At 45.5% G+C, this 17,242-nt stretch overlaps 1 protein-coding gene across 5 annotated transcripts in view; it reads right to left on the bottom strand.

The window, feature by feature from the left end:
* Positions 1 to 17,242, bottom strand: part of ltbp1 (latent transforming growth factor beta binding protein 1) — a 140,256-nt gene that overhangs the window by 112,723 nt on the left and 10,291 nt on the right. For 4 of the 5 annotated variants that reach the window (XM_054749982.2, XM_054749983.2, XM_070542236.1 and 1 more), the window contains exons 2-3: positions 16,415 to 16,485; positions 3,324 to 3,612 (exon numbers count right to left, since the gene is read on the bottom strand). In XM_054749982.2, coding sequence (XP_054605957.2) covers positions 3,324 to 3,612; positions 16,415 to 16,485 — 360 coding nt within the window. The remainder of the gene's footprint in view (positions 1 to 3,323; positions 3,613 to 16,414; positions 16,486 to 17,242) is intronic. The other variant, XM_054749985.2, reaches the window with a different exon arrangement.

The raw sequence follows: 17,242 nt of genomic DNA, 5'->3' as shown, positions 1-17,242 counted from the left end.
TCTGAACTGATATTTGGCCCATAGGCACAAACAACAGTCAGGACCCGTTCCCCGACCCGAAGGCACAGGGAAGCTACTAGGGATGAGCCGGATACTCGTTTCAGACAAGTATCCGGTACGGATAAAGCATTTTTGACGAATACGAGCATGAAACGAGTAAAACACGTAAATATCTGTAATCGTGCTGAAGGAAAATCCTCATTGGGTAACTGAATGTCTTCACGCTCTGTGATTGGCCAGTCACATAGAGCTCCCGCCCCTCCCTACACACAAAACTGCAGCCGGCCGGGAGCGCAGTCCGTCCGGCTCATCCACGCACACACACACAGACAGTAACGGACCTCGCTGTGATTGCTTCACTGTTGCTCACGTTTCTTCAGTAGTCCCTAGGTTTTCTTCAGCTCGCCTCTTTTTCGGTTGAATACTTAAAGTTACTTTTTTCGTAACTTACATGGTGCATTTAACAAGACAGAGTTGACGTGCTGTGTTAGTCACTACCTCCGCTCCGGTCGGGTTTTTAAAAAATTTTTTAACTCCCTCTCTCTCCCTCTCTATCACACACACACACACACACACACACACACACACACACACACACACACACACACACACACACACACACACACCCCTTAATCAACATCGTTTTGTTTAACTTTGTGTGGGAAAATGCCAAGAACGTTAAGAAAAAAATCAGTTTAATCAAATTAAAATTAAAAAATATATATAAAGTTGTGTCTGGTTCTAGCATTTCATATTTCCTAGTTCCTACTGCATGAGTTCAGATGTATTAATTCATGCACTTAAATATTAATGTTCTGATTTGATTGAAAAACTTGTTCTGTAATAGTTCCTTTACTATTGTGATCAAAACTATTTAATCTCAATTCTGAAGCTGCTCTGTAAGTAGTTTTCAAATAAACAACACACATAGCAACTTGTGATCAATCCATATCAATTTCAGACTTAAAATAATATATTGATGTAAACCACACCTACTTCTGGTTAAACCACGCCCACTTCCGGGTTATGCCACGCCCATTCCGAGTACAGATACAGACACAGATAATTTAGTTGGTTGAACAGACACAGATACAGATAGTGGTGTACTCGCTCATCCCTAGAAGCTACCCTCTCATCCCCCGGGGTAAACCCCAACACACAGGCAGAGAGTCTTGGGGCTAACAAAAAGCCAACCCCAGCCCTCCGCCTCTCACCCGGAGCAACTCTAGCAAAGGAGAGTGTCCAACCCCTCTCAAGGACTTGGGTTCCAGAGCCAATGCTATGTGTCGAGGTGAGTCCGACTATATTTAGCCGGTACCGCTCAACCTCTGCCACAAGCTCCTGCTCCTTCCCCGCCAGCGAGGTGACGTTCCATGTCCCAAAAACCAGTTTTCTTGTCCGGGAATTGGACCGCCAAGACTCCCGCCTTGGTCTGCCACCCGATCCACACTGCACCGGACCCTTCGTGTTCCTCCTGCGGGTGGTGGGTCCACAGTTGGATGAGCCCATGTATCCGATTCGGGCTGGGCCCGGCCGGGCCCCATGGGCGAAAGCCCGGCCACCAGGCGCTCGCTCACGGGCCCCAACCCCAGGCCTGGCTCCAGGGTGGGACCCCGGTAACCCTACGGGCCGGGTACTCCGACTCTCTGTTTTAACGTCCATGAAAGATCCTGTGATCCTGTGAGATTTTTTTTTAGTAACGCGGTTATTTTAAACGGCGTTGTTCCCATCACTGCTCTGTTGTGTCTACAGCATGCAGTGACTGAGACAGTGAGGGTCTCCGCCCACCCGGCCAATCATCATCGTGTTTGTAAGTGCGTTACCGACACCTCTCTCTCCCTGGCTGCAGCTGAAGTGTGGCGGTCAGAAAGCCTCACACTGTTGCTCAACGTTCAACAGGCACATAATAACGCACAGCCTTCCGTCCCCAGTAACGGTAGCGTTGCAACAGTGGGAAAAGTAATTAATTAGATTATTCTGTTACCCGAAAAAAGAATGCCGTTAGTAACGCCGTTATTTTAAACGGCGTTATTCCCATGACTGGTTACCAGACTCTTTCTCTGTGCAGACTTAACCAGAGGACGAGTCTGGCAGGCCAGGCTACCGTCCGCCATGACAATTTGTGTCTGCCTCCTAAGAGTAATCAGTTTAGTAAAATAGAGAAATATCAATTTATTTATGTTTATTTGTTTGGCTTTTACAAGTTTTAACCCATTGGGCATGTTGGCATAGCAGAGCCAACAGAGCTAATACGCTAACATTTAGCTCACCAATGCAGCGAGGCCAGAACGCAGATTTCCAACGTCTGATCTCCTCATAACCAAAGCTCTCTGAGTTAAAAACAATCTAAAACCGAATCATTTGAACAATACTTTGAGGTTGTTTTTTATTCTTACCGATTTCCAAGTTTCAAGCTAATTTTCGAGTTCACTACCGGACACAGGTCTCTCTCACGATGTGTCTGATGACATCGGCGTCACTACGCCGCACAGCAGGAGGGGTGAAACAATCACCAACTGCTGATGAAATCAGATTACAGCAGCTGTTGTTCAGTCCCTCAATAAAACATCCATTACAGCTGGCTTCAACATTTTTCACTGATAGTCGTTCTAAACACACTCGTAACTCCTCATTTATTTTTTTACTTGTGTTTTTAACACTGGGTTACAGATGGGTGGCCGGTTCAAACCCAGGCTCCATGGTGTCAGTCGTTGTGCCCTTGGGCAAGACACTGCACCCCGACCTGCTGATGGTGGTCGGAGGAAGCAGTGGCATCTGTGTGTGTGTGTGTGTGTGTGTGTGTGTGTGTGTGTGTGTGTGTGTAGGTGTGTGTAGGTGTGTGTGTGTGTGTGTGTGTGGTTTAACAGGCTTTGGAGTCCTTTAACTCAGAAAAATGCTAAATTATTATTAAATCTCTATGTTTGTGTGACTCGCGTGTCTCAGACTTGAGTCCAAATCTTCTATGAGAATCTGTTCGTATATATCTTGATAAAATAAAACTAAAATAAAATAAAATAAAACTAACTAATAACTAATAACTAATAACTAATAAAGAAGAATTGCTGCCGATTTGAAAATATGTTAAAACAACACCTGACTCATAGACTTGGTCAGTCATTATTTATTGTGTGGTTGAATTTATAATAAGTTTCTGTTCTTCCTTGTTTTGAGATTTGCTTCATTTTTAAACGAGTCTTCCTTCATTAAGGTGGAGTTGCACATAACGAACTGGAAGCTTGAAGAAGATCAAATGTTAGTAAATCACTCTCAGGTTAGTAAAAGGTTAAAAGTTCGATTAAAAACGGTAGAAGAGTTTTACTCACTGCTGCTGGATGTGCTGCTGAATGTAATGGGGTCTCACAAACTGGGGGGCCGCCTTGACTGTTAGTTTCATCTGAGCCATGTTGTTAGCCGAGGGGGGAGCAGGGGCAAAACCATTAGGTAACGCTTGCTGAGGAAGGGGCCGCTGTGGCACCACGTGGTTTTCATTAGTGTGCCCGTTCCCGGGCACCGTGGTCTGCTCACATGCCTTCCCCTTTGAGCCGGGTTTGCAGACACAGAGCTGAGGCCGGAGGCACATTCCTCCGTTCTGGCACTGAGGGACGCAGTTGGCTGCAGAACAAAACCCAGACGGAGCAGCAAGAAGGAGAAGAAGAAAACACAATAATAAGAGATGATGGTTCCAGATCAATCACACACATTTAGATGAAAAAGTTTGTGTTAACACACAAACAGTCGTTTCTTATAGCCTACATGTGTCTATAGTTTTAGTTTTGAGAGGTTTAAATATTTGGTGTCTACAAAAACATCTAAAAGCGACACCTCCTTTGAAGAAGAACAAGTTGTTTGATGAGACTTTGCAACAATAGGCAGAGGTCCCTAACCCTGGTCCTGGAGGACTCCTAACCAGCATATTCTAGCGGTTTTCCTGCTCCAACACACCTGATTCAATGGCTGAATCACCTGTTCAGCAGCTCAACAAGCCTGCAGAGGCCTGACAACCACATGCTGATTAAAATCAGGTGTGTTGGAGCAGGGAAACCTCTAAAATATGCAGGACAGTAGCCCTGGAGGATCGGGACTGGAGACCCCTGACGACTGAAACAATGCTAAGCCTAAACCCTCTGAAACATGAGCGAATATCTAGAACTGGAAATCTATACTATGAATATCCATCAACCGGTCAATGAAAGCCAGGGACAGCTGGCTGAGTACAGATGAACAGTCTCTGTCTGTCAGGCGCCCCAGGGCAGCTGCAGCTCATCCTCACCAGCGCGTGAATGGGTGAATGTGTTGTGAAGTGCCTTGGGGGGTTGTAGAACCCTAAGAAGGCACTGTGCAAATACAGATCATTTACTATTGTGCTGCGGCCCTGATCTTATTTTAATCATGTGTGTTTGAATTTAGTAAAAAAAAAAAAAAAAGTACTTCGTGAATCACAAGGAACATTTTAAAATCGTCTTGCACATCACCTAATCATCCCAACAGTAACTTTTGGAGGCAACTTCATCCAAGAAGGCTAGTGCTGATCAACGTAAAAAAAACTTATAGGTAGAGTGGGGCAAAAATATTTGGCAGCCACCGATTGTGCAACTGGTCCCACCAAAAACCACGAGAGACGTAATTTTCATCACAGGTGAACTTCACCTGTCGGAGGCAGCGTGTAAGAAAATCCAGGAAATCACATGGGATGATTATTAACACATTTATGTGTTTAATGGTGCAGAAAATAAGTATTTGGTCAATAATGAAGTTCACCTAAACACTGTGATGTAACCTTAGTTGGCAATGACAGGTCACATGTTTCCTGGAGGTCTTCACCAGGTGTGCTCACACTACAGCTGCTATTTTGGTCTATTCCTCCATGCATTGCTCCACCCATTGTATAGAGGATGCATAAACGCATCCTTCTGCAGACTTAATGCATTGCATCACAAACTGTTATACTCCAAACTTCAGAGGACAAAACTCACGAATGTAATGTTAGAAACACAAATACAGAAATAGTAAGTTGTCTGTTATTGTGTGTAAGAAGTAAAATGCTGTCAAAATGCTAACTGGCTAACCCACTATTAAAATAAAAGCAGTTGTGCCATAAATTTCTCTATTTTGAGGAAAAACACACTTTTGTCCATTTAACAGCAGGAAATGATGTTATTTTATCAAATTTTGAATTTAAATCTGTCATCACGATTGGCTAAGAGTACCCTATGATGTCAGCTGGTGCCATATGATGTCACAACACCGGTGTGAGCCTGTGTGTGTGTGTGTGTGTGTGTGTGTGTGTGTGTGTGTGTGTGTGTGTGTGTGTGTGTGTGTAACCAGCAGAAAGCCTGTAATTATATGAGGTTCTACTCTCCCCAGATTATAAAAGCATCATCTTTCAACTACAATGTCTCTTCTGCAGATGGCCGAAGTTTACACTCAGCTCTCCACACACACACACACACACACATACACACACACACACACACACACACACACACACAGATGAGTTTGGTTAAATGACACAAAGGAAGCTGAAGGGAGATAAGAGCTTCATCTGGACATTTTTCCAAACTCCTGAACATAAATAATCTGTGCTCCCGACTAAAATCTCACTAAATTCTAAAGCTAACCTGAGTGGTTTTCACGAGGAACCCACTGAGAACCCACCTTCTGGAGTAACGCCCTGTTGAAAGCATCTCACCTTCTGTGTGCAGGGGTGGACTGGCCCATCTGGCACCGTCCCGGTGGGCCACTTACCCAAGTGAGTCGATGCCCCCCCCCCCAAATGTCCCCTCATCACATGGCGATATAGAGACGAGTCCACGAGCACCACCACCCCCCCCCCCACACACACACACACACACACACATACACAAACTTTAGGGCACATGTGAATTTTCGTCCCAGTTCACCCCTGTGAATGGCTCAGACAACACTGGGTCTCTGTATCCCCAGGGGTCCCAGCGGGTGTGTCGCCTCCCCACTCAGCTTGTTAGACATATTAGTGGCTTTGAGACTTGTGAAAGTAATTAATGAAGGGAAAACCAAATAGCTGCTGAAGGACATCTGGTTGTGTGAGGAAAACTCCTCCCTCCACTCTCAGCCACACACACTCTTCTGACAGCTACAATCCAGAGGAATACCTGCCCCAGAGGGATGTTTACCCTTTATTAGTTGTTGTTTACTTGGATCACAGCAGGATTTGAGCCTTCAGGTATTTTCAGCAGAGAGACTCATGTTGGACACGTTCTTCTACGAAGTGCAGGAAGCTTTACAAACCATCTGGAAGGAACGTTCCAGACCAGTGTGGAAATGTCGCTCCACCCTGCGGTTTTAGTCTGAATTAAGCAACTTCAGAACGATTCATTCAGACAAAACCTAAAGAAGTAGAGCAGCAAACACTGGGACTCAGCTTTAGTATAGGGATGATCCCAAAGTCACAGACAGACAGTCGGAGTGTTTCATGCAGGTTGAACATAAAAATGGTCTCCTACACCGATCTCCTGCATTAGATTCCAATGGAAAATCAGGAATGAAGGAGTTGGGTGTTTCTGATTGTCCATCCATCCATTGTCTTCTGCTTATCTGGAGTCGGATCGTGGGGGCAGTAAGCAGAGAAGCCCAGACTTCCCTCTCCCCAGCCACTTGGGCCAGCTCCTCCGTGGGAAACCTAAGGCGTTCCCTGGCCAGGTGAGAGACATAGTCCCTCCACGTGTCCTGGGTCTTCTTCTGGTTGGACGTGCCCAGAAAACCTCACCAGGGAGGCGTCCAGGAGGCATCAAAACCCAAAGCCACCTCAACTGGCCCCTCTTGATGTGGAGGAGCATCCTGTCTACTCCGAGCCCCTCTTGGATGACTGAGCTTCTCACCTTATCTCTAAGGGAGAGCCCAGCCACCCTGTGGAGAAAACTCATCTCAGCCGTTTGTATCCGTGATCTCATTCTTTCGGTCACTACCCAAAGCTCGTGACCATAGGAACGTAGATCGACCGGTAATTCAAGAGCTTTGCCTTCTAGCTCAACTCTCTCTTTACCACAAAAGACCGGTACAACGCCCGCATCACTGCAGATGCTTTCCGATTCTGCTTCAGAACATTAAAATGGAGCTTTTGTTCTTGCCACTGTTCTAAACCATGACTTTTGGATATAAATTCTCCTCTCGTTAGATGTTTAATAGAATTTAGTAGTACTTAAATCAGTACTAGCTATCTGCAAGAACTCAAATAATTACTTTTAGTATCTCTGGATTCTTAAGCCACTTACACACTAGCATCAGCTTGGTCCCGCCCACCCGTGTTCGTTTTACACTGCCTTATGAATGTGGGCGTGATTGAGCACACGGGCGGTCTGTGATGTCATGAGCTCATCTCCAAGCACGTGGGCAAAGTGGCCAGAGCAGTCTTGATTTTGGAGACTCTATTACATCCTGCTTTGCTGTGTCTGGCAGCACTGTGTTGTGTGTGTGTGTGTGTGTGTGTGTGTGTGTGTGTCTGCGTGCGTGCGTGCGTGCGTGCGTGCTTGCGTTCGCTTGTGTGGTTGTGTGTGTGTGTGTGTGCGCTTGTGTTTGCTTCTGTGTGTGTGTACGTGCACACGCTTGCGTGTGTGTGTGTGTGTGTGTGTGTGTGCATGTGTGTGTGTGTGCATGTGTGCGTGTGTGTGCGTGCGTGCGTGTGTGTGTGTGCACGCACGCTTGCATGTGTGCGTGTGTGTGTGTGTGTGTGTGCGTGCGTGCGTGTGTGTGTGTGTGTGTGTGTGTGCGTGCGTGCGTGTGTGTGTGTGTGTGTGTGTGTGTGTGTGTGTGTGTGTGTGTGTGTGTGTGTGTGTGTGTGTGTGTGTGTGTGCGTGTGTGTGCCTCCTCACAACAGTGAGAGAGAAAAACATCTTCAGTCAGAAGCTTGTTAACATGCGGGAAGCCCCCACCGGCTGATTCTATCTGCCAATCATAGGGTTCCTCTAATGGTGGGCGTGTTTTTGAGCCAGCCAATCAGACGGCAGTGGGCATGTCGGTCCTGTTCGGCTCCAGGCAGACCTTCTTGAGAAGAGGGCTGGAAAGACGTCCAGTTGCGTGTGGAAAAATTCACGGCTACCTAAACGAGAACCCTCCCAACCCGGTCCAGGCGGAGTGTGTAAGGGTCTTTAGTCTCTACTGCTTCAGATTTGAACAAATACAAGACTTCTGTTCTCCAGTAACTGTTCTAAAAACTGATTTGGCCACTGGAAAAGGCTTAGGGAATACTTTAAGGGGACTCTATGTAAAGAGCCACTTTGTTCATAAATGAAAACATACACTTCTCATGCATTTCTGGGACAAACGGCCGAGCCAACAACGCCGCGTCTGTTTAAACTTCCATCAGAAAACAAAGTTCTCCTTCCAGAGCTCAGGAGGGCCCAAGAAAGCTTACAACCTTGTCACAGTCATCGGTTCCTCTTACGGTGAAACACTGATTCACGTCTCACACAGTAAGAAAAGATGCTAACGAGTGTTTAGGTCTCCTGACGAGAACAGAGAGGAACGCCAGCCAGGTGCATCTTATAGGAGACGTTCGTCTAAAAGCATCAGAGCCCAGTTCACCAAGGATCGTGTACACCACCACACATGTGTCCACCTCCGTTAGTGTTGCTGTCTTTCCAGGAGACGTTTCTATGGTTACAGACTGAGTTACATCATACCACGAACGAGGAGTCCACATCTCCAGTGCTGGTCCTTCTAGATCTCTGTAGTCCACCCAGACCTGCAGGTTCAGATCCTGACTGCTGGAGCTCATTCTTCATCATCAGTGTTGGGTTTGTGTTTGTCCTCCTGCCTCTGGAGGATGGATCACAAGGATGTGATGAAGGTCTGAGGAGTTTCCTGGACCTGGATCCAACATTCCATGCTGTCGTTCTTTTTAAAACACAGAAACAGTTTTAACTGTTTTGTCGCTACGTTTCATCTGCGGCTGCAGACTTCCTCAGGCACACTCTGACCCTGATCGCTTTAGTGTGTATTTGTGTGACTTGGTGATGCACACAGAGATTTGGTGTAAATTATAGTCCATCTGAGGAAGTCTGCAGCCTCGGACGAAACGTAGCGACAAAACAGGTAACGAAACTGTTTCTGTGTTTTAAAAAGAACGACAGCATGGAATTAGAACCACGACACAGCATGAACACACCTAAGATGGATCCAACATGTAGATGTTCTGGTATTAATCCACTTTGTTCTGTCTAAATCCATCTGGCCTGGTGATCATGCTGGAGAAGACATTGTTCATCACCAAGCTGTTGTTGGATGGTTGGAGGAGTTCCTCTGGGAGGATGTTTAGGCACCAACTTCATTCATGGCTGTTCTGAGGCTAAACTGGGAGTGAGTCCACTATGGCTAAGGAGAAAGTACCCCCCTCCACACACACACACGGTCCCAGGATGGTTTCCTCCTCAGCAGTCCAATCCCTGATGGTTTCGGTGACTTTTTTGCAGCCCTTAGCTAAAGCGAACTTACAAAAGGATCATGCTCCCTCTACACCTCCTCCGGAGATCCTTCTACACAAGGCAGATTTTTCTAAAATCAAACTTCTCGTCCCAAACATCTCACTGACTTTATAGCAGGACTAAGAACTTAGAATTATTAAAATTCATAGACTATTGCATTCTGACATCCAACATCAACCCTGAGACAATATACACCCAACTACCTCTAACATGACTTCACTGCTCACCTAAAGCTGAGCTACAATCAGATTTAGACGTGACGCCACACGTGTTCCACTGTGGGTTGATTGTGTGTGTGTGTGTGTGTGTGTGTGTGTGTGTGTGTGTGTGTGTGTGTGTGTGTGTGTGTGTGTGTGTGTGTGTGTATTCTTTCTGGAACTGGATCGGACGCTGCCATCTAATGCAGCAGAGACCTGGTGATGAGCTTCTACATCGGCCACACCCCCGTCCTTCTGGTCTGCCGGAGATGAGCACGTGTGTGAGTGTAGAAAGGTCCGTGGTGAGAAGCTGCAGGGTGAAATCATTTCCTTTGTGTCACTGATTGAAAAAAGCTGTTAACATTCCAGCGAGAGAGAAGGAAAATCGCTGTGGGGTAGCTGCAGCAGCCTGGTTAACCTTGCACATCGATAGGACAGATGTTGGCTGAATTCAGAAGCAGGAGGAAGAGGAAAGATATGACATCTATGTGAGGTATTGAATTCCATATAATCTCAGTCAGTGCTGGCCCTCAGGAGCTCAGATAGTCTCTGATAAGGATGCCTAGTAAGAATTTATGGCCCCCGCAGACGCTTCGGAGCGGGAGATTCACTTATCGTACCGCCAGCCAGCACCGGAATTATAAAAACATTCCTATTGAAAGTCCTTCTTTGTCAAAGTAATGAAGTGACTTCAGCTGATCCTGTCACAAAGTATTAAAGTAGTTGGAAACACGAAAAGTGGTTCTGCCCAAGCTGGAAGTACTGAGCTGTTAGTTTTTTTCTTTACTAAATTTTAGACTACAGGACACGAGCCAGTTTAACCACTAAAACTCCTGCGCTGGACAAAGACCAGTCAGGGTGTGAGGTTGGACTTCAGGACCCAGATGACTCTTGTTGGTCTGGATCTGCTGACTTCAGACTAAACCGTTGTAAGGGACACAGACAATTCCTCCCATTGAGGGGTTGGCAAACGAGAAGGGACAACGGCAGGTCAGGGGTCTGCATGGAGGAGCAGAATGAAGCTGGACGCCTAAAGAAAAAGTAGTAGGCCTTCTCCTGGTCGCCGGAGATCACACGGGCTTGTGATTTGATTTTTAGATAGACTATAATTTACACCTAATCTCTGTGTGCATCACCAAGTCACACAAATACACACTAAAGCGATCAGGGTCGTCATGGTCTGTGTCTGCGTCTTTCCCCATGTGTCTCCTGAGGTTCTCCATCCCTCTTTAGATTCTCCTTTTGTGTTTCTAGCGCCCTCATGTGTCATGTCTGCGTCTCCCTCATGTGTCTCCATTTTTTGCAGCTCTCTAGATATCTCTCTCAGGTCCTGTGTTCCTTTAGTCTTCCCCAGTCACCCCTCTACAGTTTTTATAGTTTCAGCTGTTCATTCTATTAGTCTCTTTAGTATGTTTTTTCCCACTGGTCTTTGTAGTTCCTTCCCTTTAGAATTTTAGTTATATGGTTGCTTTTCTGTTTTTAGGTTTACTCTTAGGTCATGTTAGTTTCTTCCCTGATTAGTCATTGCTTTCGCCTGGTCCTCCCTCCACACTCCACACACCTGCAGCTCATCTGCCTCTTAATTTTCCCCAGTGTATTTATACCTCCCGTCTCGTATGTCCTGTGTGTCAGATCACTGTGGTTTGTTTGTCATTGATGTCTCATGCTGTTCGTTCCCGCTCTACCATTAAATCATTTTTTTACTTTATCCATGCCTGCCTTTTTTGCCTCCTGGTCAGCTCCACTACACAAGGTCCGCCTCCAACTACATCTCAACGTGACAGCCTGGTCTAAAACGGTCCAGGTGAAAACCTTCTCCATTCTCAATCTTTGTTAAGCAGAAAGTGTTGATCCTCCGTGATTTCACACGGCACATCGCTCTCAACACAGGGTCCTTAAACGTGCAACAGCTCCGCGGTTGTTCAGGTCTCACAAATGAACTGATCCTTCACATTCCCAGCAACCTGACCGCAAACTTCGTGATCTAAGGGCTCAAAACGGATGAAGAGCTGGCAAAATTTCTTTTAAAAAGGCAAATACTGAATCGTTCATTGCATATAGATCATTTTACCCAGCATGTTATTTAAAAAAAATAAACAGCACTTATTTTATTTATATAGCACTTATCACAAACAGAATCACAAAGTGTTTCACGTAGATCAAAACATCACAAAACAATCATAAAATCACAACGAGAATTTATTAACAGCAGAAAAAATTAAGTAATAAATTATAACATTTCATCAACAGATGAAAGATGATACTAATTTGAGTTAAAAATAAGAAAATAAAAGTTTTAGGTAAGAGCAGCTTTAAATAAAAGGGCCTTCAGCTGTTTTTTAAAAGTGTCCTGACTGTCAATCCTACGTAAGGATAAAGGAAGATCATTCCAGAGTCGGGGTGAAACAGTCTGGAAGGAGCGATCACCTCGACTTTTATATCTGGTCTTTGGATCGTCTAGAAGGTTCTGGTGTGTGGACCTGAGGGCTCGGGTTGGAGCATAAGGCTTTAACAGTTCAGTAATATAGGGAGGAGCTTGACCATGTAGAGCCCTGAAAGTTCTAGTTAGGACTCTAAATGAACTCTAAAGTTAACGGGTAACCAGTGCAGAGACATCAGAATAGGAGTGATGTGTGCTCTTCTGTTTGCTCCAGTTAGGAGCCTCGATGCAGAGTTCTGGACCAACTGAAGGCGGTCAAGGGCTTTTTTGTTAAAACATGTGAAGAGTGTGTTACAGTAATCTAGACGGGAGGAGATAAAGGCATGGAGAACCATTTCAAGTTCATGTTTTGACCATTGATTGGTCAAAAACACATAAATTCCTTATGTTTGACTCGACGGCAGAGGATAAATGACCAAGTTGTTGACTAATCAGGGGAACCTTGTTCTCAGGGGAAATGTGTTTACCATAGGCTGGAATAGCTGGAATACCAACTCCCCTAGCTAGCTGCTATGTGCCACATGGCCAGATTTATGGTGGTTCTTTTCTCCTGAAGGAAGCATTTGAAGTTCGCTGAACTTACAGCCATTTTCCAGTGTTTCTCCGTGTCTGGTTTGATGACGTACGTTTGGCGATGCACATTTGTAGTCCTGGACGTATTTTCACACACAATCTAAAATTATGTTCCCCCATAAAAAAATAAGTGCATTCTTGGCATCAGAATGCATCTTTAAAAATCATGGACACCGTTAGTGAAGTCCATGGCTCACAACAAACAGGATTAGAAAATGGCTCTTTAGCCCCATTGGCTTAGATTCATGTTTCGTTCTTTCACGGACCTGTGGTTCATAGGTAGATGGGCGTGACTTAGGCTCCCTATAGATGGATGATGTCATCCGTTTGCATTAATCTACCTTTTTTGGACTTTTTACAGACTTTAAGAATGTGGGAACACCAGTGGGACACCATTACAATCCTTCTGCCAACGGCAATAGAGGGCTGGAAGATGACATGAAAATCTGGCTAACGCTAACAAACATTAGCATTTTAGCCATTTCTTAACCCAGTCGCACCTAACAGCGAAGAGATGAAAAGTCTTAGAGCTCAGAGGCTTATCAGTACTTACACGGTAATAAGGTTGGTCGTGTTTTGTTGAAAGAGACGGGAAACAAACGTATTCCCTTAAAAGCAGACGTAGAGTCGACTCAGAGCCTTAAATCCCTCATTAACCCCGGCTTTTAGCTGCTACATCAGCACAAACGGCAGGTTGTTCGTTTATTACGAGGTTAAATCATCTTTTGATAATGTATGTTAAACACTGAGCTCCATTTTAATCATTGTCCGCTTGTTAAAAGCATGATTCAGTTCTATTATGTGTAGGGTTTAAGTCAGTGCATGTATTTCAGAATAATTTTTATGTGAGGAACAGAATGCACTCAGACAGGGAAGGACCAGGTGAAAGTGGAATGCAGCCACTCTCTCTCTTAGTCTGAGGTGCACGTTCCAAACATCGCTTTCTCTGGTTGTTGGTACAACCACAAACAGCACAACAACCCACGCAAGTATGTTTTTCAGAGGCGAATAATTTTACAAATGTTCAAATAAACTGCTACGAGACACAAAACCTCACCATGCAGGCCAGTGGCTAAGCGCTACTTCCACTATCTCACCGGATGTTGCTCACATCACTTCTGCATGAGCCGGCCCAGGAATAAGGAGGATAGACACAGTTTTGTCCAAACATGAGGTCATATTGACTTTGTTTATGTTAACATGCTGAGTGTGCAGTGCTGCTGAGCATGGGGGTGCATTCTTCTACATGCTGGAGCAGACTGAGGAGTCGGAGTTAGAGTAATGCAGATTTAACCAGCAGCAGCGGAGTCTTCATCCCGACCAGGAAAAACATGTTTATTGATCCAAAGACTTCCACTCAGCGTGCATTAGTCTTAAAACAAGTTATTAATTTATTTATTTTTGTTTCCAGAGGACATTGCCCGTGGCATGAACCATCTCGTTTTCGAGGGAGTCCTCCTTTGATGCACCGAAACAGCAGAGCCACCAGTGGTTTTAGAGAAACTGAACAATGAAAACAACTAAACACCTAAATAATAACAGCAACAACTGAAACTACTAAACTATATTTTATATCATATAATTTAGGAGAAAAACTCTGAAATATTGGACTGGGAAATATGAAGGCCTCTAGGTCGTGTGGACATTAGCTGACAAATCTAGACTTCTTATGAATCTGTGTGTTTCACACACCAAGGTGAGATGTGGAGAAGAAGTCACACAAGACACTTTTTACATGAAGTTCCTCACAGAGAAGGGTCCAATAAATGTCTAGAAACTAAAGATCAACCAGAGAGTAATTCAGCTAGCATTAGCCTGACTTTAAGCTAACTCCTCCACATTAAATCACAACGTCTGTCGCTGCCTCAGAGCTAGGCGAGAGTGGATGACACGCTGAAGAGACTCGGGCACCTGTGCCGTGGTGGAAGCCTCGTGTGGAAGGTGAAACCCGAGCTCCAACAAAAAGCTGAAGATGTCCCACAGACCAAACAGAACAGGACATCCAGCCTGTGACACTAGGCAGCTAAGCTAGCTTCACTTCCTGTCTGGCTGCACAGAGAGGCGCATGTGCAGCGGGGTGAGAGCTCCGTTTGACGGACAGGTTATGATCCAGTCTTCAGAATGAGACATGCACAATGACTGAATGAGGCTTTTCCAGGGTTGTACGTTTCAGAGACTTTTTTTGACAAAAGGCTGCCATCGGTATGGAAAAAGTTTTTCATGCAATGCTCCAGAAAAACGTTTCAGACTGCATCTCTAATTATATGTGATAAATGTAAAAATTGGTGTGGATTTTATGTTTGAACTATAAAAATGCTTTTCAGGTGGAATTTGGTCCAGTTATTAAAGAGAAGTTTTTCTTGTGTCTTAAATACGACGGCTCACACTGACTAGACAGAACAGCTGAAGATTTTTATTGTTAAAACTGTTCTTTAATAACAGATTCTTCACAAGAATGAACTCCCAGGAAACCCGGCGACTCAAATACCGAGACAGTTATAAAAACAGCTGATGGGCCACGACCCTGATATCAAGCGGGCCGCAGTCCAAACAGAACGAAGCCGTTCCACTTCCAGAGTTGTTCAGATACGTTGTCTGCAGCAGAACAGCGATCCAGGACCGGCCACTTTAGGCCAATTCGACAAAGCGCTATTCTTTCCTGCAATTCAATAAACTGACGCCACTCGACTCCCTCCAGTCTGGAGGAGCTGAAGGAATGTCTGCTGATCGGCGCCGGAATCAGAGGAGGTTTGTCTATCTGGGTCACGTGTCGCCCGCTGCTGCTAGGATCAGGAGGGAGCCTGAAGAAGCGCTCTGCATCAGGAGGTGAATGCCCAGCATGCATCTGTGTCCTTTTCTGTTTAATATGGTCAGGGAGGTCAAGCAGGAACACTCCTGACCCACAGCCAGACAGTTACGAGTCTGACAGGCACAGCCAGCAGCTGGACCAACCGCTGATGCGTCTTCTGTGCTGAGCCTGGCACTTTAAGGATGTAGGAGGCTGGAGTTAGGGATGGGACGCCACCATGGTTCTGTCTCAGGTCCCATGTTGGAACAATTAGCGGGTGCTCGTGTTGGTCTCTAGTGGCCCCGAAGGACGACGCGGATGTTCTTGACATAATTATAATTATCATTTCCAGAGGAGGCGTGTACGCCGCAGCCAGCAACCGCCCACAGGCGTGGTTGATGGTCTGTAGACTGAAAAATGGCTCAACTCCTTCTAGACCAGGTGTCACCAACTCCTGTCCTCCAGCATGTTTTAAGTGTTTCTATGCTTCAACAAGCAGGATTTTAATCAGCAGGGGATAAACCGGTGAATCAATCATTGAAGCTGGTGTGCTGGAGCAGAGAAACAACTAAAACATGCTGGATAGTGGACCGAGAAGACCCGAGTGTGAGAACCCTAGACCATCATCACACATCAAAGCCCTCCTGGCCTTAAAGCATCCAGATGGAGTATCAGGATTAGTACCTTCATCAGAAACCTGCCCGATGGTCCAGTTTCAACCTCTATATAAGTTATTATTGTATATTTTGGGCTTTAGAGTTAAATACTTGACAAAACACAAAAAGAAAAGATTCACACAACATTACTTTATGTTTAGAAACTAAAGTAAAATAGAAAAGATTCATATTACTGATGAGAACATTGGTTAGGGAGGTGAGTTTGTAGTTTTACAGACGAACTCCGGCCTGTGACCAGCAGCTAGAACAGCTGACGTCATGCAGATGCTAGAGTAACTTACGTTGGGTGCATCGCTGAGATCCTGCAGTTTTACTCCATCCATGGCAGCACTGACCTCCACACACATTCACCCTGCAAGCAGAACAAGCAGAGGCAATGAAAGGGTGAATCCCCCACAGGTGTAGAAATGTTCTCCAACATCAGCAGCCGGATCGGACTCGTGTTGCCTCTCCTACTGCTGTAAATCAATATGACACACTCAGATCAGCCCAGCATACCTGAAACAGGCAGGTAAGCAGCAGCCGCACTGGCAGCTGTCACACCACAATCAAAATGTTGACTCTGAGATGAACCACACCATCACCTAAGGATCTGATTTATGTTCTTGGCTCAGGCTGACCTCAGCAGATCCATATGTTCACGATGCAGAAATCCTGAAATGTGCGTCGGTCAGCAGAAAAAACAAAGGAGGTGGAGCTAAACCTGGATCTGGGGAAGTTTGATCCATCAGACATGGAGTCAGGCTTTGGGGTCAACCAGAACAAAGACTCTACATCTCCAGTGTGGGTCCTTCTAGACCTCTGTAGTCCACCAGAACCTGACTGATGAAGCTCATTCTTCATCATCAGTGTTTGCCCTCCTGCCTCTGGAGGATGGACCACAAGTTCTCTGTGGGATGAAGGTCTGGGGAGTTTCCTAGACTTGGACCCAACATGTAGATGTGCTGGTCCTGATCCACTTAGTTCTGACACTATCCTTCTGGCCCGGTGCTCCATCATGCTGGAGAAGACATGTTCATGACCAAGCTGTTGTTGGATGGCTGGAGGAGTTCCTCTGGGGGGATGTTTAGGTACCGTTCTTTATTCATGGCTGTTCTGAAGCTTAACTG

Source organism: Nothobranchius furzeri, chromosome 12, assembly GCF_043380555.1.
Source record: "Nothobranchius furzeri strain GRZ-AD chromosome 12, NfurGRZ-RIMD1, whole genome shotgun sequence".
NCBI lineage: Eukaryota > Metazoa > Chordata > Actinopteri > Cyprinodontiformes > Nothobranchiidae > Nothobranchius > Nothobranchius furzeri.
Note: the sequence above shows the minus strand (reverse complement) of the source record. Positions and strands in the feature narration are given on the sequence as shown.